This window comes from Neopsephotus bourkii, unplaced genomic scaffold, assembly GCF_033783945.1.
Source record: "Neopsephotus bourkii isolate Nb327-2 ecotype Australia unplaced genomic scaffold, CSIRO-AGI_Nbou_v1 NB_1707, whole genome shotgun sequence".
NCBI classification, from domain to species: domain Eukaryota; kingdom Metazoa; phylum Chordata; class Aves; order Psittaciformes; family Psittacidae; genus Neopsephotus; species Neopsephotus bourkii.
Window position 1 is genome coordinate 5,653,693 of NW_026902181.1, and position 24,634 is coordinate 5,678,326.

General features: G+C 39.5%; 2 protein-coding genes across 4 annotated transcripts in view; one reads left to right on the forward strand and one right to left on the reverse strand.

The window, feature by feature from the left end:
- Positions 1-24,634, forward strand: part of PPP1R13B (protein phosphatase 1 regulatory subunit 13B) — a 326,672-nt gene that overhangs the window by 92,678 nt on the left and 209,360 nt on the right. The window lies entirely within an intron of this gene.
- ASPG (asparaginase) overlaps positions 1-24,634 on the reverse strand; it is a 48,032-nt gene that overhangs the window by 2,433 nt on the left and 20,965 nt on the right. For 2 of the 3 annotated variants that reach the window (XM_061376329.1, XM_061376330.1), the window contains exons 7-13: positions 23,727-23,839; positions 22,117-22,302; positions 17,414-17,527; positions 14,282-14,401; positions 13,098-13,193; positions 11,976-12,139; positions 5,226-5,312 (exon numbers count right to left, since the gene is read on the reverse strand). In XM_061376329.1, coding sequence (XP_061232313.1) covers positions 5,226-5,312; positions 11,976-12,139; positions 13,098-13,193; positions 14,282-14,401; positions 17,414-17,527; positions 22,117-22,302; positions 23,727-23,839 — 880 coding nt within the window. The remainder of the gene's footprint in view (positions 1-5,225; positions 5,313-11,975; positions 12,140-13,097; positions 13,194-14,281; positions 14,402-17,413; positions 17,528-22,116; positions 22,303-23,726; positions 23,840-24,634) is intronic. The other variant, XM_061376331.1, reaches the window with a different exon arrangement.

The following is a 24,634-nucleotide window of genomic DNA, read 5'->3' on the forward strand; positions in this document are numbered from 1 at the left end:
CAGGCTGGTTTCATATAGTGGGTGTGACTATGACCAAAGGGGAAAAAAAAATCACGTAGTTTCATATTTCACAACACAATATTTATCTCATGAAATGAGCTGGGGGGAGGGCAGTGGGTAAATCAAGATGCAGCTAAGTGAGAGCACAAGCAGATGTGCTAGCAATTAGCATGCCTTATATAAAAGCACTAGAAACCCCCTTCACAAGTTTGCCTGTGTTTGCTATCAGAAGTTAGGACAGCACATTTATGTGATCTCGTTTGGACAGTAACACAGCAACATTTTTTGAGATTTACAGGATAATTTGTAACATTTAAATGAGCAGCAAGCAAAAAAAAAAATAGCTTTTTAAAGATTACCTCTATCTGCCAGGTATAACAAGTCAAGTACGGATCAGGTATCAATGTACACCAGATTGTTTCTTCACACATTTGCTGGTGGTCTCATCCATTATATTTAAGGTTCATTTTGAACTTTTATTTGGTAAAAGAATGGCTAACAGCCTGTACATATGCAAAGGCATGATGGTCTGTACCAAGCCTGTAGACAGGCTGAACCGACAGCAAGACTGGGAGGAGTACATTCAGTTTTCTAAAGACACCAACATCTGTCAGGCTGCAGACCTGAGCTTGCTTTACACTTGCAGCTTGTTTCAGCAGAACTATAATCAAGTGAGGTTGAATCTCATTAAGAGAGGGGTAACGCTCTCCAAACCTTACAAAGTTCAGAGTTTGCTGCCTTAAACAGTGCTCGCTCTGGGGGAAAGGCATACTGCTGGCAGAAGGTATGGAGGATGGTGACAAACTCCTGGGTATGACCACCAAGCCAGGCAGACCTGGTAGACAGGAGAAGGCTGGAAGCTGCAAGGGGTAGACAGTCAGATAAGATTATGAAAAAACCGTGAAAGCAGGGCTGCAACGTTCACTTCTCTGCTAGGCTGAAATCACTTCTGTTGTTGATTAAATCTCTTAAGTACCTGAAAAAAATGCTTTCAGGGGAGTGGAAGCCTCTAATTGCAGCAGTCTGAGGAGGAAGTCAGAAGCTTTTCTTTGCAGTAGTCCCAGAGGTTGGGCATGGAAAAGGAAAGCAGTCTCTGTGTTCTTCATGCAATCCCCCTAACCCTGAGGAAGGGCAGACCTACAGCTAGGGTCTCTGGGGAACAGGGAAGTGGCAGTGGGGTGCCAGAAGATTTAACAGTGCTTCAGTCTGACATCATGAAGAAAAGGATCAATAAAACCCTAATGACGACTGCCATCACAAAAAAAGGCCCCTATAAGCAATAAGGAAACAGAGGCAAAGGAAGTCTAACAGAAAGCTCAGTGGGAAGTCCTTAAGGAAGCTGCAGGAGAAAGTAACCATTACTAAAATGTGCAAGCATTAGTAAAGCAAAGAAATTGCTCGGCAGCCACTTCTGGAGCACAGGAATTATCTTTAAATATAACATGAGTCTGTTGATGTTAACACTGGAAGGTCCCAGAATTAAGGTACAAACAAACAAAAAGCCTACCTACCACAAGAGTTACAACCATCTCCAGCACTGGACAGGAAAGCACTGTGTGCCAAACAGAATCTCATCGTTCAGCCAGGTCAAAGCAGAAACCACTGGGCGAAGACCAGCACATTTAGAAATATTACCAACCTACACAGCCGGGCAGTTCAGCCAGGATCACTGTAAGCAACAAAACAACTACTGCACTTACTGAAAATTAACTGCCTAATAGCTCCTGCTCAGAAAAGGCAATTTAACCCACATTGCCAGAGGTCAAAACTGTGAAGTGTTCTCCTGTGACATTAGAGCAATCCAGATACACAGAACTATCTTCAATTTTGCAGCAGTCATTTAGTGATCAAGTGAGAAATGTATTCTATGGGGACTGTGACCCAGAGAACAAAAAGCGATGTAGCTTGCGAGAAAATTCAGATAGTACTCTGAACAGAAGATTCCTACCATTCACTAAATTGATTATAATCAAGAACACCACAAAAGATTTTCTCCAATTTCAGATCTCCATAGTCAAGCCATACACATCTGTATTTCCTTTACACATTGTAAGTGTGCTTCATATCATCAACTATATACATAGGACTTCTCAACATACGCTATAGGGACCTTTGCTATGTATTTTTTCCAGATATTTATGCCAGCAATTCCAACTATAAGTGCATCCTCTAAGCAGCAAGCCCATCATTTTTTTAATCATGAAATGCAATAAAAATAACTTCAATATTCACTTATCAGGATGTTTAAAACCTGCTTTGTTGACAAAGAACTACCTCTCACATTTTACTGAACTCTGATAGCTTTTACAGCAGATAATTAGCAGGGATGCTGCCTATCAATACCTTTGCATTTAGGAAACTTTATTATGTTCCCACTTCACAGCTTCAGCACAGCTAATGCACCCCTGACCATGACAGAACTAAGGCATCAAGAACAGTGATAATGCAATTATACTCTCTGATTTTGTGCCTCATGTCACACTAGCACCAGGCAAACTCAGTTACAGGAGCTGCTGTTTAAGGGGTGCTCTGTGACTGCCAGGGTATTAGGGCAAAGCTTCTCAGGCCTCAGAGGGTTTAGAAGGATAAGGGCCAATGCAGTTCTTGTTCTGGGAAATACCGTGAGATGACACCTTGGGGTTCCCCTCCTGCCTCCTCAGGTACTAGGATTTCATCTTTCCCAGGGACACAAAGCTCTGATTTTTCAGCAATTCTCCTTTTTCAGTGTCTATATACAGCAATTAGGAAATACTTTCTTTGGGGAGGGGAGGGGTGTATCATCGCCCTGACAGAAGAGAAAATAATTCCCTCCCCCCCTTTTATAATAAAAAATCCTAAAAAGGCAAGTTAAAAGTCCAGCACAAGGCATGGTTTGTTCTATCCTGAACACACTTGAGCTTGTTGCTCTTAGCTAGTATCTCCATGTCTCAGTTAAGAGAAACAGACTTCTTTGAAAGATAGCAGGCATTAGAAGCTTGGTCCTAATTCCTGCAGAGGCTTATTTATCCTTCCTCCTCCAGCATCACTGCCCAAGTTTATGTTAAATTGAAGAACCATCTTACTCTGAAAGTTGCTGATTTTGAAAGGCTGCAACCTTGTATATCATTTTATGAAATCTAAGAGTATCAAAGAAAAACCTGGTTTGGCTTTATGCCCTATTTAATTTTGTGAAGTACAGACTTGAACAGAGTATCTCAATTCTATACAAGCTCTTTTTCTTTAAAACCAAACACAAAGCAACTGTTTACCAACTTCAGAACTCAAGAAGCCTTCAGAATAAGTCTGAGTGTCCCAATTTATCTCACCATGGTTTGGTTTTGCAGACAGATGACAATAATACTGCAACATGAGAAGAGATTCTGACATTTTTAACAGATTACTATCATTGAGATCTCTTTTTTTAATTTCAAAACAAAGCCATGAATCAGATACCAAACACCAACAAAGTGACTCTAAAAATCAAACTAGCATCTCTCCTTTAAAAAAAAGAAACTGGCAAATGAAACCATGAAAGATTTAATAACTAGATCATTGTGGCTGCACCTGTGTGCATCTCCACTTCCTACACAAGAGTTCCCACTAATACTGTCCAACTCTCAGTTCTGGTTGTTACTCCTTTCCCTCTCAAACATCACCAAAGCCAATGGAGCACGTTTATTTTTATTTAATCTTCAAAATCTTCCAACTGAACTATTCTATTCTAAAACTGTAAGTCTAAACGGAAGGAAGCCAAGGAGACAGTATTAGAACACACAAATTACTGTTTATGGTCTTTTACAAAAGCCAGTTTGTTTCAGAATAGGTAAGTAGCAACAGAAGGGAAGATGTCTTAAAGGACTTGTTCTATGAGCAGTTTGACCGTGTGAACATGTTGACTGCCATGGAGGTGCAAGTGCCTGCAAGGAGAAGGCTTAGAACGAGGAGGTAAGAGGTATGACAGAGAAGTGCACATAAGCATGGAAAATGAGTGTATCAGTAAGGTCATCTGAGGATAATCCAGAATACGCATCTGAGACATTTTGTCAGGAGGACAAACACCAGTACATCAGATTTAATAACTTCTAAGCATCTGGATAATGTCCACTTTTGTGCAAAAAGTTACCAGGCCTTCAAAAACACGAAGAGGAAGGAAAGCCCTTCAGCTCTGTAGGAGCAGGCGCTATCCACAGACACTTCAGTGCCATCTCAAAGCCTGACTGCTGCCTCAGGCTGGCTGTGCTCCTGGTGTAGGCCAAACAGTGATATCTGTCAGTGGGCATGCCTCTGGCCACAGCCACTACTTCAGCTGCCAGCCAGGAGAGAGCCAAGACACTGGCTCCTGACCCATGCCAAGGTGGGAGAGCCTCTTCCCTCTCTCCCCTAGTACAGTCCTTGTTCAGCCTCTGCACACATGCACTGCTGCCTTCTGTTTAGAAGCTTTGAACAGCAGGCTATCTCACAATACTCAGGGTTGGGGTTTGTTTGTTTTTAAGAAGAAGAAATGAAGTAAAAACTGTAAGTAATTTTAGGAAATACGTGAAACCTTGACACTATTTTCAGAGTAATTTGTAATTCAGGACCAGTACTGGAAAAAATAAAATCAAGCATCTATTTCTTTTCATAATACATATTCCTATCATTAAATTATCTTATATAGTAAAAGCAACTGTATGGAAAACCAGCTTTAACAGGGCATTATATTTTTTAAAATTAAATATATAGCCAGTGAAAGGTAGTTGGGAAGTTTTGGGATTAAACGTATTTGTCTATGTTATTTAGTTCTCTTTAAGAACAACGTTATATGATAGAGTAGAAGCCATTCCCACATAATTGAAAAGTGGATTTTAAGAAAAAAAAATGCTGCACTATATGAAGCATTATTCTCCAGTTGGGATGCTATTAAATCACACCTTGCACAGCTTCCTCTTTACACTACCTCAGTGAAAGTGCTTGGAAAACAACTGGGTGTATTTGCTTCCAGTTCATATAGCCTCACAATACCTTCTACTTTGGAGCCCTCTTGAGTTACTGGTGCTCTGACACAAGAGCTGATTCTTAATTTCATCATTTTACTTGTTTCCTTATTATTAGTCTAGCACAGAAACAGCCACATCATGTGCCAGGGAACCAAATGGTTCTTGGAAGATGTCTACATACTGTTCTCCATTCTGAGAGTCTCTTTGGAAAAATTATACCATTCTATCACATCCCAGTTTTAGGGCCACCTCACCTTATATAACATTTACCTGCAGAGTATTGTTCCAATGTTCTCCAAGTCCTGGCTTGAAAGGTGTGCTCCCGTTTCTCTTAACAAATTAATCACTTGTATGTGCCTTTATGAAAGGAATAGAAATAAACAGAGAAAGTGTCTTGACCAGTAAGCTTTTTCCCCCTAAATCCAACATTACCCAAATACACAAACACTGAAATTTCTTATACGATATTTGCCACTGTCAGAGAACCCATGAATCTTCCCCAAGGTAGATGTAGCAAACAGAGCTGCCCTCCCAGTCAAAAAATCATTAACATACTAAGCTCATGGAGTGCTAAGCTCAGCTCTGAAAATGAAAGGGATGCATCCTCTTCAGAGGATTTTTATTTTCTCTACCTTAGTGCTAGCTTAATTTAACACTTGAAATATTAGTAATTGAAATACATGCAAACACTGAGGACATTTATTACATAACATCATTCCTGTATTTTACAGAATACAACGCACATATTTATCAGTTTTGAATAAAATTCGTTACAGTTAAGCAACGAATCTTTACATCAACACAGTAGCTAATCAGGTTTTTAGGGCTAAAAAAATATAGTGAGTATTCTTAGAAACCTCCCACAAAAGCCTCTTTTCCTCCTCCCACGACCTGTTCCACTTGGAGTCTTTAGGAAGTCTTCCTTATCCTTTCCTTTGAGATAAAGGGACAAATGGATATTTAAACACTACCAGCCAACTCCTATATCTTAGTCAGATGATCGACAAAGTACAGAAAAAGTCAGTCTCTGAAGGTACTACTGTGGATAGGAAATACCATGACAGATGACAAATGTACAACACACATTTTTCACAACTGACCTAGTGAAAGGTTCAGAACTAGGTTTGAAAAGGAGGTGACAGCCTACTTCTCTGCTCAACAAATGATCTACTTTACAAATCCAAACACTTTTTTTCCCCTCCAAAAAAACTATGATGATACCAGTACATCAGGAATAGTTTCACAGTTCCTCTTATAAGTAAGTCGCTATACCATAACACTTTAAAATAGAGTTGGGCATGTCATAGGGTGGTGAGGAACTGGAACAGGCTACCCAGAGAAGTTGTGGATGCCCCATCCCTGGCAGTGCTCAAGGCCAGGTTGGACAGGGCTTTTAGTAACCTGGTCTAGTAAAAGGTGTCCTTGGCCATGGCAGGGAGTTGGAACTAGATGATTTTGAAGCTCACTTCCAACCCAAACCCTTCTATGATTCTATGATCATTGTAATATGAAATATATGGGGTTTTCCAACCCATTGCTTAAAACCTCATCTGTAGTAATTAAAAACAAAAGTAAGTTTACATATACTTTCTGCTAAATCGCTTGCATTTTTGGGGGGTAGCCATGGACCTTTCAATTTTAGAACTTCTCTAAACCACTTATCTCATCCCTGTACCTCTTTTTAGGAAACTCTATCTAGAATGAGAAGTTACCTTACAGGCCTGTATTAATCCTCTGTAAACTTACACGTTTCATGTATGATCTTAATTTATAAACTAAACAAAGAACTGTACAAAGGCTACATGAATCATTTTGCTTTTCCAAACACAGGTTACTTAACCTACCAGACAGATTATTTTAAATTGTACTTTGTTTCACGTGACATAAAAAATAAAATATCTTTCTTCATTTCATGGCAAAGTGTTGCTGGAACAGCACATGCTGCAGGTTAGTTCAGCTATCTGAAATATTTTTTCAGATGGGTCCCTTACGACATGGCTAGTCATCCACAAGAATCTCCTAGAGACAGCAAATAATGGCACAGCTTCCTATTTCAATCTATGATGAAGAATGAATTCTACATATATGACATTTTTAGTTCAGACTGAAGCAGAACAGTAGTCAGCTGAAGAGAAATTTGACATAAAATAGATTAAAGTAGAATATGTCTGTTCACTCAAACTCACACTGGATACAGAACTGAAAATGGGGAGTGTGCTTACTCTCCAATGACTGCTCTATACCATTCCTTGTTTCCTACCTTGTATTTGAAATAACAGCATAAAACTAATAAAAACAAATAAAATAAAAATAAATAAAAAATAAATAAAAATAAATAAATACATAATAAATAAAAATAAAAGCTATGCTATGGGACAGCATGAAAAGATAAAAGGCAGCAAAGCATGCAATGCTGTGTGTTATCTTGCCTCAGTGTGTTTCCCCTATGAAGTCCGTATCCTTGGATTCCACTGAAGAGACAGAGTTTGGGGTTTTTTCCCCTATTGTAAATATTTACTACTCACTGGTAGTGATATTCCTTCCAGAAAGCATTTCATGCCCCACCTACAGCACATAGACTTTACTACTCTGAGTGGGACTCTATAATTTGATACAGACAGATTTGGGAGCATTTACCCCATGTTTAATACAGCAAATTTAAGTGAGGAAAAATAGTGGTTTGAAATAAAATAAATATTTAAGCATTGAACCTAAGAATGTTTACAATAAATGCTTACAATAAAACATTTCTAAATAAAAGTACAATGTCCTGATGACTGGGAATCATTCAAAATCATGCTTCTTGGTATGGAGAGAAGAGGAAGTGGTATATACCACACTGCTTGCTAACGGAAGGGTAAGAGAGGGGAAGAATAAGGACAACTAGTATTGCACATCTTAAAAGTGTTAAATTTAGTACTGTGACTATGAAGAACATAGTCCTATATACAACATACTGTGACTATGAAGCAACAGACCCATCCAAGAAAGCAAATGGACCACCTCACATATTCCCATCACTCAACATGAAAACTATGCAGAAGGTAAGTTGCACTACAGCTTGCTCCTACTTGCACTCAAACAGTATTTACATTGTGCAGAAACTCAAGCCCTATTCCAGACTACTACTTCTCCTGTCTTGTACCTACCATAAGAGCATTATTAATATTTCAAGAGGCTGGCTGTGAATTTTCTGATAGTGTTATGTCTTAGGCACATAAAAGGTATTTGTCTTTAGAAGTTGTTTAAGTACTGCTCTTCCTGTGGTTTTACAAAAGCCTCACAAGGGTCACAGTTTAGCTGACCTGAAGTTCAGCTGCTGTCATGAACCATGAACTTCTTGGGAACAGTTCAAATGCAAATCCCATTTTAAGGTGACAGCATAAAACCAAAAGCAGAGCAACTGCTGGACAATGAAAGTCCAAGGTGTACAAGGAAGGCCAACACCGTCATGTTAACCTGGAGTGCACAGCTGCTTGTCTAGTCTAGCCCCATCTGATAAGCAAAAACATAAGGAGCTGTTGTCACCTGTGAACTGTTCCTGACTCTCCCTGTTCTTACCAAAATGTGCCTCTTGTTCAGACACTGCTGCAGAAGCAATGCTACTTTGCATATGTTATTTAAGTTAGCCTTTTCACTGTCATTAGTCTGCTCTCTGAAGGAAAACACAGACAAAAAGGGTTTCTAGTGTCTCCTCCCTGCTATATTCCATTATTGATAACACTGGAGATAAAATCCCCAGTATATACAAATATTTTAATGGATTAATAGCAAAATAAATGATTCAGTGTGGTCTTCTGCATTCACTGCTATTAGTGAAGTCTGAGTTCCACTTAAAAGCGTATGAACTCTTATGGTCCATGAGGGTTCTGGATTCTACAGTAGCCAAGGTGCACTACAGTACATATCATCTTAGGCCTTCACTTGGCAGATACTTATTAGAAGTGAATCAACTTAAAAAGGGATGAATCACACATGTGAAATTAATACACATGTAAGAGCTCACAGGATTGGGGCCTTAGGGTGCACACCTTCCACCAACTCTCTTTAAAGAAACACAGGTGTCACGTATATCCAAACTTGACTGGCTTCATTCTTTTTCATGCTTGCTTCCCTAGCAACTGGAATGGTTACAGCAGGATCAGCTTAGTTTTACTTGTTTGGTTTTCTGCATCATATCAGTGGGAATTTTATGTTCAAATACTGCAAGGACAGGCTTCAGAGCATTTCTGGAGTCAGTGGTGGTTAGATTTTCACTCTGCCTTAGATTTCCTGAAGTAATGTAAATGTAACCTTGCAAAATATCAAGTATTTAAATTCATATTCACGTGGGAGGTAATTTTACTGCTTCTAATCTGATGTTCTCACAGCACTGTACGAGCAACTCCCCATTTTCAACCTTCTACCACTGCTATACAAGTAAGTGGAAGTACTTTTACTACATTAAATATACACAGGGTTTTTTTTAAGACATTTTCCTGCTTAGAGTGTTTATATTATTAAAAAAAATATTATTCTATTGTTTTGAAAATAAATTATCCCTTGAGGGTACTGTAAGAAATTAAAGGAATGCTACTAATTTTGATATCTCAAGCACCTGGCCTAAATTAACAGTGGGCTGTTTTAGCTTCATGCATAGAGCGCATGAGACTATACACAAATAGCAGTTACAAATGAAAAAGCAGAAATGCAGTAGTTTATTTCTTATTTAGAGGTAGACTCCACATTCTATCATCTAAAGAAACAAAGAAAGAGTCCCTTAAATTAACAAAAATTAAGAGACTATCATTGGTATAGCTCAAGTTGCCAGTCTGATGGCTGACAGTGCTACATTAAGAAGCTTTTAAGAAGAGACGTAACTCCTGATCATCCTTACAAATTATTAGATGGAAAAGAGACATCAGTCACTATTATATAAGCTTGCATGCTTAGCTAAAAGGCAAGCTACTGAGAAATGTGACATAAAAAACTGGAAGAAAGCTATTTTTAAGATGAGTGGATACTGTACTGCAGTTAAATGCCAATTAAACAAATATTAATTCTCACAAAATGCGATTAAGCTGATGCAATATTCAGTAAAATTGAGAAAGTTACAATATTAAACAGTTTAAAGCATTGACTGCTCATAAAGATCAGTTTTCCCTCTTCTCTCTCTGCCTCTTTGTACACTGCATCAGGATAATCTCTTTGCTTTCTACACGCAACTATTTAATAAATAGAATTTAAATATTTCTACAGCAGAAATATTTTTAGTGGGTATCTAATTATGCACATATACAGCTGTCTGATCTTTACCATTCTCCTTTATATGCTTATCAGTGTGAAATGCAGTGTGAGTACACAGCAGATCATAACACATTTATAAGATTAAAGTCTACTCTTCCTCTCACGCCAACAGTAGAAACAAAAAGAGAAACTGAAAATGGTTATGGTGCAGTTTCCTTTTACAATTCCCTATATCAAAATGGGTGTGCAGTTTTAAAGTGTTTAAGAGTCATGGTAAGAGTCTAATACAGGAGTGGCAATGCAAAGGAATCCAAACAACAAGCTCATGTGAAATTCCTCAGGCAGTAGATGGGTGCGGTAAAAAAAGTAGGTGCCTGATTTGCAGGAACTTCTAATGGTATCTAATGCTTTAGCATTTTCTCACATTGGACCAGAGCCACCTCTATTCAACTGCAAGGTTATTTGTTTGATTTGCTGTTGGGCTTGTTTTTGCTTTAAGAGTTTAAGGGTTTGCCACTGAAGGACTTATATATTCATGAGATAAAGCAACAACTACAAAGCCATAGGGGACCATGCATTAGGTATGGCAATAGCACAGTGTGGCCACACAGGATTTCAAGTCTCAAGTTAATAAAGCATGTTGAGTTTTCCACATCTGGTCTTTGAGACAGAAAAAGCCTTCAAGTTATTCCTGCAGCCAATGCAACACCAGGACTGTCAGACCTCCCACGCAGGTAACTCCAGCCTGACAGACCAGGTAAACTTGTCAGCGTTAGAAAGCTGTAGGAATAACTGGGGAGAGACGTCCATGAAGACCATGAAAATCCTATCACTCCAAGCTCTTTTACAGAAAAGAGCTTCTCTTCTGCCATCATACAGACTGAATATGAGATAAGGAGCTGAAAGTGGATCAAAGAAACAGGAGATTAGAGCATGCAGTTTTTAACATGTTAGAAGACCAATGGCTATGAATCCCCAGGCTATATAAATTGTTTTAAAATTGAATTTTGATAACTGATAACGTTTATAGTCTGTGCTATGGCCATTCCGTAGGACTATACAACATGGAAGAAATCAGTAAATTTCATGTCCATGATTACCATTCAAGATCTGCTGAGAACCAGAAGAACAGGAAGAGGAAATCCACGGAGCAGGCAGAGCCATGCAGCCATCCCATATAATTAGGAGTGGGCGGAAAAGAAAAATCAGAAAACCAGCCACCAAGCAAGAGACTCAGGAAAGCACTGGTAGAAGGGAAAGATTAAACATACCAACCTACCAGTATATTTTGTGCCAATTGAAACAGTCTGGGTTTGATGAGAAAGGGGAGGGCAGAAAGAAAACAGCCCTTGGTTCTGCTTGCTCACTTCTGACAGTCAAAAGAAGTGATCAGTTTGGCTCTGCTTTATAAGGAAGCTTCATAACAAAGAGCAGAGCCTTGAAATTACGGACAAAGTCTTGGCATGAAGGTACCAATAGGTTACCTTATGCTAAAATTCTGCATGCATACCAAGTTGTTTGCTTTCACACTGTCACAGAATGGTTTGGGTTGGAAGGGACCTTAAAGATCATCTAGTTCCAATCCCCCTGTCATGGGCTTTCATTTCATATTATTTTGAAACAATCTTAATTTAGATTAGTAACATTCTTTGAAATGAAGCTGGTTTCTGTTACTTTATCTGATGTCATTTATTTGTTTGCTGAGACAAAACAAGACCAAACGCAAGTATGGACTTTAAATCCAGAATGATAGAAGGTCATAAACATTACATAGAGAAGTGTATAAATTGTTACCTGAACTTGATCGCATTCATCAGCGGGGTAGATCCGTATCTGTCTCTAGCATAAACAGTTGCACCAGATGTCAACAAATACTCAACTAATGGTAAATGCCCTTCAGAGGCTGCAATATGAAGTGGAGTTCGGCCATCATAGTCTCCACAGCTCAGGTTTCCACCCTACAATCAGACAGATACTTTGCATGCTACAAAGATAATGGCCGCACATGAAGTTGCTGGTACAACAGTCGATGCATACAACACGTTTTCATTCTGCCACCAAAATGTTAAGCTTACCAAATTTACTTAAAATTTATCTTGCAGCATTGTTTTAGCACTAGTAAAGATATTTATTCCACCTTCTGCATGTTCTCCCCTCCACATATTTGCATTATTCATTCCACCTTCTGCATATTCCCCCCTCCACATATTTGCATTATTCATTCCACCTTCTGCATGTTCCCCCCTCCACGTATTCTCATTACAGCCCCTTCAGATATGCTCTTTATTGCAGTAGACCACACAGCAACTTTGTGCCTACAGTCTGCTAATTTTACTTGTCTTAGTTTATTTATCCTTACTCGAGGCCAATTATTGAAGTCTCAGGACCAAAGCAAAGAAAGAAAAAAAGAAAAGAGGTGTAGAAGATAATACAGTGAAATGTCTGTTTCTTTTTTCAGGTATAATCCAAGCTCAAGCCATGTGGAGGACCAAAAATCCTGAATTAACACTGCACTGTGTTTTGCTTAAATAAAATTTTCATGTTCTTTTTTTTTAAATCATGACAGATTTACATTCAAAATCTGGATACTATGAATATGCATAAAGAAAGCTAAGTGAAAAAAAAGCAGCACAAACCATTTTAAAGAGTTCCAAAGTTAGCAGATAAGAATTTATATTTTAATCTACCTGTATTTTCACAGTTCAAAAGAAAATGTAAACAGCTGAGAACCAGATAGGGGAAAGAACATACCAGTTTTGAAAGGCAAAGACTGAGAAGCCGTGAAACTGACTGTATTAGTCAAAGCACCTTGATTCTAAGACTTAGGTAGTTGCTTACAGTGATTATAGCTTCCTCCTGTCATTTACAATTCTATTTAAAAATTAATGTTTTCTACAACAGTTAATTTTACATTACCATTTCTGCTATGGCTCTTAGTGCATCAATGTCACCCAGTTTAGCTGCAGCACAAGCCAAAGGTGGAATTAATGCATCTCTTATGGCTTCTAACTCCTGAGAAACAAATAAAATTAAACATCAAATATCAGCCTCGCCTATAATGTGATTGATGTCTAAGTCATAAAAATACTACCCTTGCTTTCATGTAAAGTTTCCAAATTAGTCATTTGGATATTTAAAAATGGTAGCATTTAGTTCTTGGAAGGAAAGAAGTCTTATGTTTATTTTACATTTTGTCGGTCTCACATAATAAAATTTATATTGCTCCCTGGCAAAACTACAATAATGTGATACGTATATAATACATATACCATTTAAACTATGTACTTATTAACATCTCAGTACTGCCACAGTTTCACATCAGTACAGTAAGAGAAACAGCACTGGTAGGAGTTGGGAAAGACCATATAGTTCAGCCTCCTCAAGACTGGTTCAACTGTCTTAATGTGATTCCTCAGACATCTGTTTAACCTGTACCTCCAAACTTCCACTGACAAGCCACATAGGCCCTCTAAATATCCTCCCATTTCTCATACTTACTAAAGAAGAAGAACCATACATTCTGCATTCATTAGCTACTAAAAAATCCATCTTCCCTGAAACCAAGCCAAGAGAAAAGCAAATACTTTTACAACCAATACTGTATTTTCTGATTTGCCAGTTGTGAGAGACTAACACCACAAGTTACACTTGTATAGTGCTTCCCTAGTATCAGCCTTCTATGACGGCATGCAAAATTAAGCTGTTTTCCTCATTATTATTTGGATTGCTCCAAACTGTCAATACATTGGACCACAGAAATACTAAGCACTTCTTGATATCATTGATAGCTTGAATTACAGCAATTGTCTGAAGCTTGTTATTGCAACTAGGCAGCCAAAAAAATAAACTCAAGATGGGACTACAAAGAGGGGAAAAAAAAAGTTAATATGTTTTTAATTAAAAACATTTTAATGTTATGCTTGTCATTGTGTCCTTTCTCCCTAACCCAACTGGTTAGCTGGGACACTCAGTACTGAAAAATAACATAAAAGCTCCAATGTTCCATTTCCTTTCAGCTTTGCTGTTCATCTTTAAGCTAGGCTCATTTAACTGAGTTTACAGCTTTACATGAGTTCAATTTTAAATATTTAAGTGTGTACCTCCTTGCTGCTGATACTCAGAGATTTGGCAATCACTTGAATAAACTTGCTATCTCTCAGGGAGATCTTGGCTCCTGTGGGTACAACAGTCATTTCTCCTCTTAGATTCTCACTCAGCATCTGAAAAGCAAGCAATCAAATCCTTTGTTAGCAGAGGAAAAATATGGTAGTAGTCTAATAAAAAACCTTAGGATCAAGTTAGAAAATTGTTTGGAGAAATTATGGAAACTAATTGAATGCAGACAAAAGATTAAAGAAATAGTTACTGTTCCATGAAGACTTCAAGTTTAAAAAGACAAGGGGGAGGGGCAAAAGACAGGCAAATAAAACTTTCTTCCAAAGCAAAGAACAAAAATAAGCATATAACAAAACACCCCATTTTTTAGTGTATGCAGACAAAAGTTTCCTAGTGGGGTAAGCTGCAGCCTACTTAAAAACACAAAGATAGTAAGTAATTAGCAGAGTGAGGCTGAAGACCAGAATATTCTGAAATGCTGCCTTCTGCCAGCAATCTCAAACCTCAATACTCCTACACAGACTCTGTATGTAGGCCTCAAAACGAAGCCAAGTGCTGCCTGTGGATAGTCATGTATTTCAGTGGGTTTTCAAACAGCTTCATTAGCCCAGATTTTGTTAAAATTTGGCCACAGAGCCAGCTTTGAATGCAGAGGCTACAGTAGTACTAGTAATTCAGTATTAAACCAGGCGTGTAACAGTTTGCAGGATAGGTGCACGCAGTAATATAACCAGGAAGAAAAAAAACAACCCACAACCAAACCAACAAAAGGTCTGCCAATTCAAGCAAGTGCTTGACTATGGCAATAAAGAAATGAAAATACTCCAAAACACAGGTTCTGGGAAACCTGGAGAACAGAGAGTGAAGCTAGCCATTAAGAAAAAGCAACTAGATTCCTCAGTTCTGACAATTTTACATACTGGCACTGTTTTACAAAAGGCTGCTGATGCAGCTATAAAGGAGGACGTAGTTATTTCAATTAGAATTTTAAAAAGCAGGATTGTGAAAGTTTGCAAAAACCAGATGGGATGTTGGAAGGAGGAATGCCCCAGGTTTACTTATGTCTAGGCATGCCCTTTATTAAAAAACCTCCAAGAGCTGACAACACTGTAGCTGTCTGCTGGAAGAGTCCCATATGCATGTAACTCAGAGGATACCGACGGCTTTGGCGCACTTTTAGAGTTTGACAGGTTGAGATCATTGCTTTCTGCAGGTAACCTTAGCAATTGGCACCTGTGCTAAATGCACCCAATGGAAAGCCCTGTATGCCTCAGTCCTACCAGCTCTGCAGCCATTTGCATGTGTCTGGGGGCACATTCCTTGCTTCTTCATGTCGAAAGAGAATCCTAAAATAACCACACCAGCTTCAGGAGAACTTCCGTCTCTTGGGAGACTATTGTTTGTGATATGTTTAGCTGAAGATATTGCCACAGACAACATATTTCCAGGCTTTCTTCTTCTCATGGTCTCTACCACTCATTCCTGCCCAGGCAGTGCAGCATGCTGCTTCCTTACTTGTGCCAACACAATTGTTTGTGGGTATGTACGATGAGTCAAATGAGGAAACTGATCCTGCTTAATTCAAAGAAATTGCAAAAGTTATTTTGTTTTTCAAACCATACAAAGGAGGTTCCAGTACCACCACAGGAAAACTGCCTAGCACATTCCAAAGGGCAGCATTTGAAGATGCAGGAGTACCATATGCCGGTGGTACCTTAAAAATCCTATCTCCAAGTCCTCACCTGAGTAAGGCAGCTATCTCACCTCAGCAAAGTGGATCTCAAATTAAGTTTTAACTCACACACCTAGGCAGGAAGCCAGCTGGGAAAGTCACTCCTGTCCCAGGTCAAATAATTCTCTGTGCAAGAAAATCAAAGTCTGCATTAAAAAAAAAACAGGCCAGTTTGTTCCAGGGTCAGTGAGTGTACCAGAGGGACGTCAGTGAAAAGCCTGGGTTCCTAAAGTGTATGTACACAAACACATGCAATACCATTACTCTTCACACAACATTTTGTCTCCTGCCAAGCATATTCTTGCACACAGTACGTTCTTGCCATCCTCACCAAAAAAAACACATAGCTCCTCCTCCTCTCATTTTTCATTGACAGGGCTTTGGCAAACAACCAAAAGCTCAGAGTCTGAAACTGTTTCTAAGCATGACAAGTGGTACTTCCAGCCACCCCACTTATAATCCTAGATATCCAAATATGTTTGTCTGAAAAGCTGCTACTGGTTGGAAGATGTTGAATGTGAAATAATGATCAAATTTGTTTCAGTTTTAATAAAAACAGAACATCCTAAAATACACATGTGCATGCAGTGCTTAAATCTATAGAGTGATTCATCATGATGTCATCTCTGAGAGTGTCAGGATTATGATTTCACTGCATGTGAGCACAGAAAGACATGCATTCCTGCAGACTGCTGCTCCCTTATCCAGTTCAGAGCTATATGATCCTTGTATAAAAGGAACATGATATATAACTATAGAATTTGAGAAAAAATCCTTGATTAAGCACCAGGGAACAGTAAGAACATTGTTAAAGGGGTTGTGATTTTAAAAACAGTTACAGTTGGTCTTTAGAATAATCCTCTATTTTTTATATATTTATAAAGTGTACATCTTCTTAGAGAAACAAACCCTAACCCTGTCATGAATAATGCTGTAAAGGAAGAGGCTGTAGGCAATATTTATTTTCAGAATTAGCTTTGTGCAAATGAGTCTTGGATGAAATCTTTTACCCCACTAAGAACAATGGCAAGATCTTTGCTGACTTCAGTAGGGTTAGGATTCTGTCTTCCATGTACATTTCTACATATGGGTTTTTAGTACAGAAACGTCCAAGGTAGCCTACTACCATTTCAAGATGCACTTTTATAGCTCGGTGATGGTGTTTACCTGACTTATGCAGAGAATTCTTTTCTCTCCCAACCTACATACATTCATTCGCTTATCAGTATTTTCCTTTAGGATAAAAACATGCCCTGTTCACATTACCGCTCTATAACCGTTTGCTTTTAAATGCAAGACAGAAGCTCAAGGCATTCAGCTAAGCTGAAGTCAGCACAGTAAATGAGAAAGTTAAAGCCTTTCAAGGTTACACTGAAATATTTACCTGCCTCTTCTCCTCCCAGCTAAGCTTACTCTTGCTGAGCGTGTATGACAGTTTAGTTAGGGCTGCCTCTGGCGTCATATCACCTCCAGGAATTACACCAACATCAGCGAGAGTCTGGATAAAAAGGAATAATGACTCCAATTAGCATAACATTCAGAAATACCTGCATGTACAGAAAATTTATATGAATGATGAGTAGCTACACAGACACAATATGCAGTTGTACTTCCACTCTCTTGCTCCTCTTACTGCCACTGTAACTTTAGTTATCAAATACTGAGCAAATACTAAAATCAGATGAATAAAAATGAGTTTTACTTTAAATTCCTTTTCATGCAATAACACATAAGAATTCAACTAAACGCTTGCCATGGTCACTTACTATGCTAAAAGGGAAAGCTTACAGATCTGTATCAGCTATCTGCAGAGTTGTCAGATTCCCTTTACTGAAAAGCTGCAGTTACTCTGTTTTAACCCAGTGGCATTTTGAACATTGTCAAGAAGGCTGTTCTCACACAGACATATTTACCATTCTTTTATGGGGCATTGCTTTGGATTAACTCCAGCACTACAGCATGCTCACAGCAGGAATTTTTCACAGTATCACAGTATGTTAGAGATTAGAAGGGACCTCAAAAGATCATCTAGTCCAATCCCCCTGCCAGAGCAGGAACATCTAGATAAGGTTACACAGGAACGTGTCCAGGCGGGTTTTGAATGTCTCCAGAGAAGGAGACTCCACAACCTCCCTGGGCAGCCTGTTCCAGTGTTCTGTTACCCTCACTGAGAAGAAGTTTCTTCTCAAGTTTAAGTGGAACCTTTTGTGTTCCAGTTTGTACCCATTTCCCCTTGTCCTATCATTGTTTGCCACTGAGAAGAGCCTGGCTCCATCCTCGTGACACTCCCCCTTTATATATTTATATACACTAATAAGGTCACCCCTCAATCTCCTCTTCTCCAAACTATAGAGACCCAGCTCCCTCAGTCTTTCCTCATAAGGGAGATGCTCCACTCCCTTAATCATCTTAGTTGCCCTGCGCTGGACTCTCTCCAGCAGGTCCCTGTCCTTTTTAAACTGAGGGGCCCAGAACTGGACACAATATTCCAGATGAGGTCTCACCAGGGCAGAGTAGAGGGGAAGGAGGACCTCTCTCGACCTACTAACCACCCCCCTTCTAATACAACCCAGGATGCCATTGGCCTTCTTGGCCACAAGGGCACAGTGTCGGCTCATGGTCACCCTGTCGTCCACCAGGACCCCCAGGTCCCTTTCCCCTACACTGCTCTCTAACAGGTCGTTCCCCAGCCTATACTGGAACCTGGGGTTGTTCCTGCCCAGATGCAGGACTCTACACTTTCCCTTGTTATATTTCATCAAGTTATTCCCCGCCCAGCTCTCCAGCCTGTCCAGGTCCCTCTGGATGGCAGCACAGCCTTCTGGCGTGTCGGCCACCCCTCCCAGCTTAGTGTCATCAGCAAACTTGCTGATAGTACACTCAATTCCCTCATCTAAATCATTGATGAATATATTAAATAATACTGGTCCCAGTACCGACCCTTGAGTCACTCCACTAGATACAGGCCTCCAACTGGACTCCGCCCCATAGACTACAACTCTCTGGCTTCTCTCCTTCAGCCAGTTCACAGTCCACCTCACTACCCAATCATCCAGACCACACTTCAATTTAGCTGTGAGGATGCTGTGGGAGACTGTGTCAAATGCTTTGCTGAAGCCAAGGTAGACCACATCCACCGCTCTGCCATCATCCATCCACCGTGTTATTTCCTCATAAAAGGCTCCGAGATTGGTGAAGCCATGTTGACTGCTCCTCATAACCCTCTTATCCTTGATATGCCTTAAGATGGCACCAAGGATAAGGTGTTCCATCACTTTCCCAGGAATGGAGGTGAGGCTAACCGGTCTATAGTTACCCGGGTCCTCCTTCTTGCCCTTTCTGAAGACAGGAGTGACATTTGCTTTCCTCCAGTCCTCAGGCACCTCTCCCATTTCCCAAGACTTCGTAAAGATGATGGAGAGCGGTCTAGCAATGACCTCCGCCAGTTCCTTCAGCACCCGCGGGTGCATCCCATCTGGACCCCTGGATTTATGGATGTCCAGATTGCTCAACTGGTCTTTAACTCATTCCTCATCAACTAAGGCAAACCGCTCCATTGACCTATCTTCATCTGAGGTCTCAGCGGTACAGGGCTCTTCAGGACTGCCTCCGGCAGAGTAGACAGAGACAAAGAAGGCATTTAGTAACTCTGCCATCTCTGTATCTTCTGTCACCAGGGCACCCGTCCCGTTCATCAGCGGGCCTACATTGCCTCTGGTGTTAGTTTTATCTGCCATGTATTTGAAAAAGCTCTTTCTGATGTCCTTGACCCCTCTCACCAGCTTTAATTCCAAGGAGGCCTTAGTCATCCTAGCAGCTTTCCTACATCCTCTAGCAGCAGCCTTATATTCTTCCCAAGTGGCCAGCCCTTCCTTCCATGACCTGTAAACTCTTCTCAGATCCTTTCAAGACACACTAGCAGTGTACGATTTAAAATATACAATTAAAGTACATAGCTTACACACTTTTCACAAGAAAAAGTGAAAAAGATGTGCTTTTAAACTTATCTTCCTGGTAGTAAAAAACCCCAAACATATTTAAATCAAAGCAAAAAAGCAGAAGGATCTTTGCCGTGGTCAGCAAGGCCCATAATATGTTTCCTCATGGGAAAACATATAAAAAGAAGTTGAGAAATACTTTCTGTACTGCAGACCTAGCCAAAGACTGTTAGGGCTTTTTCAGTTTGAGAAATTGGAGGAAGAAGGGATTTCCCAGCTTCCTTCCTATACCTAAATTCCCCTCAATTATGAGTGTCTACTGTGCAGATGGATCAGAGGCCAGATATTCAGTTAATTAAAACAAACACTTCAAGGGAAACCAGGGACTCAGCTGACCCACCTGGCTAGCTTGAATGAACAAAAAATAGCTTAGCCACATGCAAAGACCTGCGAAAGATTTTATTTAAAGAAAAATCAGAGTAAACTTAAAGTTACAACAACTTCCCAGCATTAATCCATGGTACTTCCTCCACTGAGCAGTCCCTTATGAAAAGGAGAAAGCAATGAAATAACAAGTGTGAAGTAATTTCGTAGGACTTGGGTTTGTCAGTGTTCTCCTCAAAAGATGCCAAGAAAACAGGGCAGCCTCCACCAACGGATATTGAAGCAACATAAAACACGCTTCATACAAAAAGTGGAAGCCAGAAGTAAACCCATTTCCACACAGCCTTGAAGTAGTTCAGTAAGACCTGAGCATAATCCTTCAATTCAGCCTAACAGTCTGGACCAGAGTGCAAAAAGCCATTTTAGAGGTGTCCAGTTGAAGAATCTTTTAACCAAAGCATAGAACAGGTTTTTCTCTTCCTTCCATATATTTTGAAGTTCATTTCAAGCAGAAGATCACACAAAAGCTAGGCTTCATTCTCATGTTGCTTTTTCAAATATAAGTTTGGTGTCTCTTATTGACCTAACTGCTTTATTCTTTCCCTGTGGTGTTCTATATAATCCATGTATTCCTGTCCTATTTACTACAGAGCATGGGATCTTTGCAAAAGTCAACTTCTCAAAACTCCTCCATTAAGTTATGCAAAAGTTTTACCAAAACCCAAATAACTGCCCATATCAGAAAATACTGAGCTTGGATACTGAAGAGGTGGAAAGAAACTCTTACAGTCTCCTTTTCTTTCTCCTCAAAACAGGCTATGTGTTCTTGAAGCAAATATAACCTAAAGCTGTGTCAAAACCAATGTTAAAAGAGGCAGGTTTCAGCACCAGACTAGAGTACCTAGGTTTGCCTTACAGTCAATGAAGAGGCTGGCTCTAGCAGACGCATGGTTGCGCCCAACAAAACCAGGTGTCTAAAAGAGGGCTATGAGTCACCCTCCAGCAGTGCTTCTTGGCTATTTAATGGCTAGGCTTTTTTATAAAGGCCAGTTAAACCAGCTTCCTCCACACTACCACATGCAACACATACTCTTACAGGGCTTTGAGCTCTTATTAGTGCCAGTGATGTCACATCTTAATACACAATTGAGAAACTCACTACAAAATACCCTGGATATTAACAGTGTCTGCACAAAGCCTGCTTTAGGCTAGCCTGCATGGGCTAAACACAGCTGATTTCCATTCTGCAAGACAGAAACTTCCTTACATACTGCTCTCCATTCTGTCACTGGATTCAGTTGTACTTCCAGTCTAATAAAAAATTTGGAATATTGCTTGCATTTACAGACTTTCTTGAGGTTCCTACATTGTAGCTAAGTAACTGCTAGCTTACCAAATGTTTATTTGATCATCTGACCCCTAGGCTAGCTTCTAGCTCAGTGGAATCCCTCTGAGGAAGACACTGCCTATCTAATGCAAGGTATCCAGGAGTGCTGCATGCAACAGGAGCAAGCAATCACTAATTTGGGATTTGAGCTGACCGTTTTGGCCACTGAGGCCAGGAACAACAGGATCTTGTTTGCAGATACATATTTAAACACTTAAACTTTAAAATTTTTGAGATATAGTTATTTTATGAGCAATATCTCTACAGGTAATAAATTTGGTTTTATATACTGGGACTATCAGAAGTATATAATCAAGTCATACCAGTGGGATGGTTCTTTTACACAGCAATAGCCTGAAATTATTGCACAATCGTTACCTGCCCTGTTGCATAGACTGTTTTGACAGACCCTCGTAAGCACTGGGTACAGTTTAGAATCACTACTTTCCGTTCAGCAGCTTTCTTCAGTTCTTCCAGCAAGTCTTCTCTATTGTTTGGGGCATTGCCACTTCCATAAGCTTCAAGTACAATTCCCTCAATTGGAGGCTGAAGAAATGCTTTCACCTGTTTAAAAATAAAACACGGAAGAGAGACAAAAGGTGTGCTTAAGTCACATTAAGATTTTCATGTATGGCATAGTGTTTTTAAAAATGGTCTATTCCTGTTATAGTCTTGCAGGCTCTCATTCATTACAGTCTTCTCATGCCTTTCTGTGCTCCCCATTTGCAGTAACTGGGACTGCAGAATAAGCTTAAAAAAAAAAAAAAAAAGTGAATTTCACTCTATAGCATCCTTTAAAAATCCTAGAGGGATATATTTTAAAATCAACTATTTTCTGCAGTCATGACCTTGGTGTGAAAAAGGATGCTACTGTTCAAGTGCCTTTAGCAGGCTATACTGTTGCACCAGCACCACGGTGGAGCAAAAAGATTTACACTTAGAAAATAAATGTAGAATTATTAATTGAGATTAGAACCCTCACGCCTGCACAGATTTATTACTTCAGCAAAGAGTTTTGTTAACAAATGCCTGCCTAAGAGAGAGTGTCTCACCTTTCAGGAAAGAATGTTCTAATGAAGCCTGGAGTTTTTTAACTCAAAACCTAATTGTTTTAACTCAAGGTAGATTAAAAAATAAAGAGGCTCTAATACACTCTGGGTCAGTTGTTACTCAAGTAGCTGTTTGTTGTGCCTAACTCCAAGAGAGTGCCTAGCAAAGTCCTCTTCCCAGAAAGATGTATTTTAAACAACCCAAATGTTTCCTTGCTGATCACATATGCTAAATGCAATACACAGTAAGCCCCTATGAGGCTAACTATGCAGTTGGAGTTTTATTGCAAATATACCACCCCTCTGCCTTTCCATCTGTTCATATTCACCTAAAAAGGATGGTAATACAATTGAGGAGTGCTGTTTAAACTACTGGATTCAGTTTAAGATGGCAACAGCCACAAAAGACCTGTCAATTTAACAGAGATAGTATTAGAGAAAAATTTAAAGACAAATCTACCTAAACCCACATTTCTGCAAAATAATTTCTAAAGGCAAAAAAAGTCCCACCTCTCATTTTCAGCAGCAAAATCCCATTTCTCATTTTCAGCTCTATAGGAATGCTGAGGGTCATATTAACCATCAGTGTGAAATAAAATGAACCTTAAAAAACAAGCATGAATTGTAGAAATAATTACTCTCTTCCACCCACCATTTTGTGTATTCTTTGACAAGCTATCTATTAATACGCCTCAATATGCAGCAGTTGAGCGTTTCACATGGTCACAAAAAAATGAAGCTTTTATCAGTAGCTTATGGCATATGAAAATTGTCTTTAAATTCTCTGATATTCAAAACAATGTTTATCAGAAGAAGACAGATCTTTTCCCTCCAAAACCCCAACCACTGCTACAAACAATGCAGCTTCCCTACTTCAGCTAACAAATCAAGTATTGAGCATCCCTTCACCCGCTTCCAAAATGAAGTGGTGACACTTACAACAGCAGCAGTGATTCCTGGAAAGATTCGCAGAAGCCCAACATTCCTGTTCATATTGGTGTGAACTCGAAATTTCTTTTTGGTATTGGCTCTCCACACTGTTTCCCAATTTACTGTTAAGAGAAATAGCCTTTTAAATTTAAGACACAACATTAAGTACACCTGTAGCACTTCATACTTTCAACATTGTCTTTAAAACTGTTTCTTATGTAGGGGATTCATGGAAGGCAATGTATTTTTGAGAAGAAGAAATGAAGGCTCATTGAAGCCAACAGCCACAGCAGCTGATCTAACACACCTTATTTATTAGGTGCCACAAAATGTCTTCAAGGCCACACCCAAACCAGGCTCAACTGTGTTAAATTTTAGCTTTAAATCCAAAATAGCCTAGATTCTGAAGTAAATCGGTATTACTTATAAACATTTCTTAGTTGTTGCCCTTCAAGGAGATATTTAACATATATGCTTACTTCAATTTAATAGAATTTTATAGCAAAGGCTTCCAAAATGAATAGTTTAGTTCAGTGATCATTAGTGAAACGGATCATTTATCAGACACAAAGCTGCATTGCTCTACTACAACCTCTTCAAAAGAGAAGTCTGATAGCTGTGAAAAGGATCTGAGTCCTAGACCTGATGGGAACATGATGTTGAACATGTCTTGCCAGTGCCAGCTCTCCCAGGTCTGAGTGCTCAGAAAGGCACAACCAAGAGAGCACTGTGCAGGTCTAGCACAGGTGAGAGACTTGCCACACACACTGACCTGAACTTCTTTGTTATGTAGTTGGCATGATACCAGCATGGATTCATGTTTAGAAAACAGGCCTTCATCTTCCCAGACATAAGAGATGACAAATTCAGTTACTGTTGCCGCTAATCACCTCCAGAGTTTATTAGGTAGTTACTAA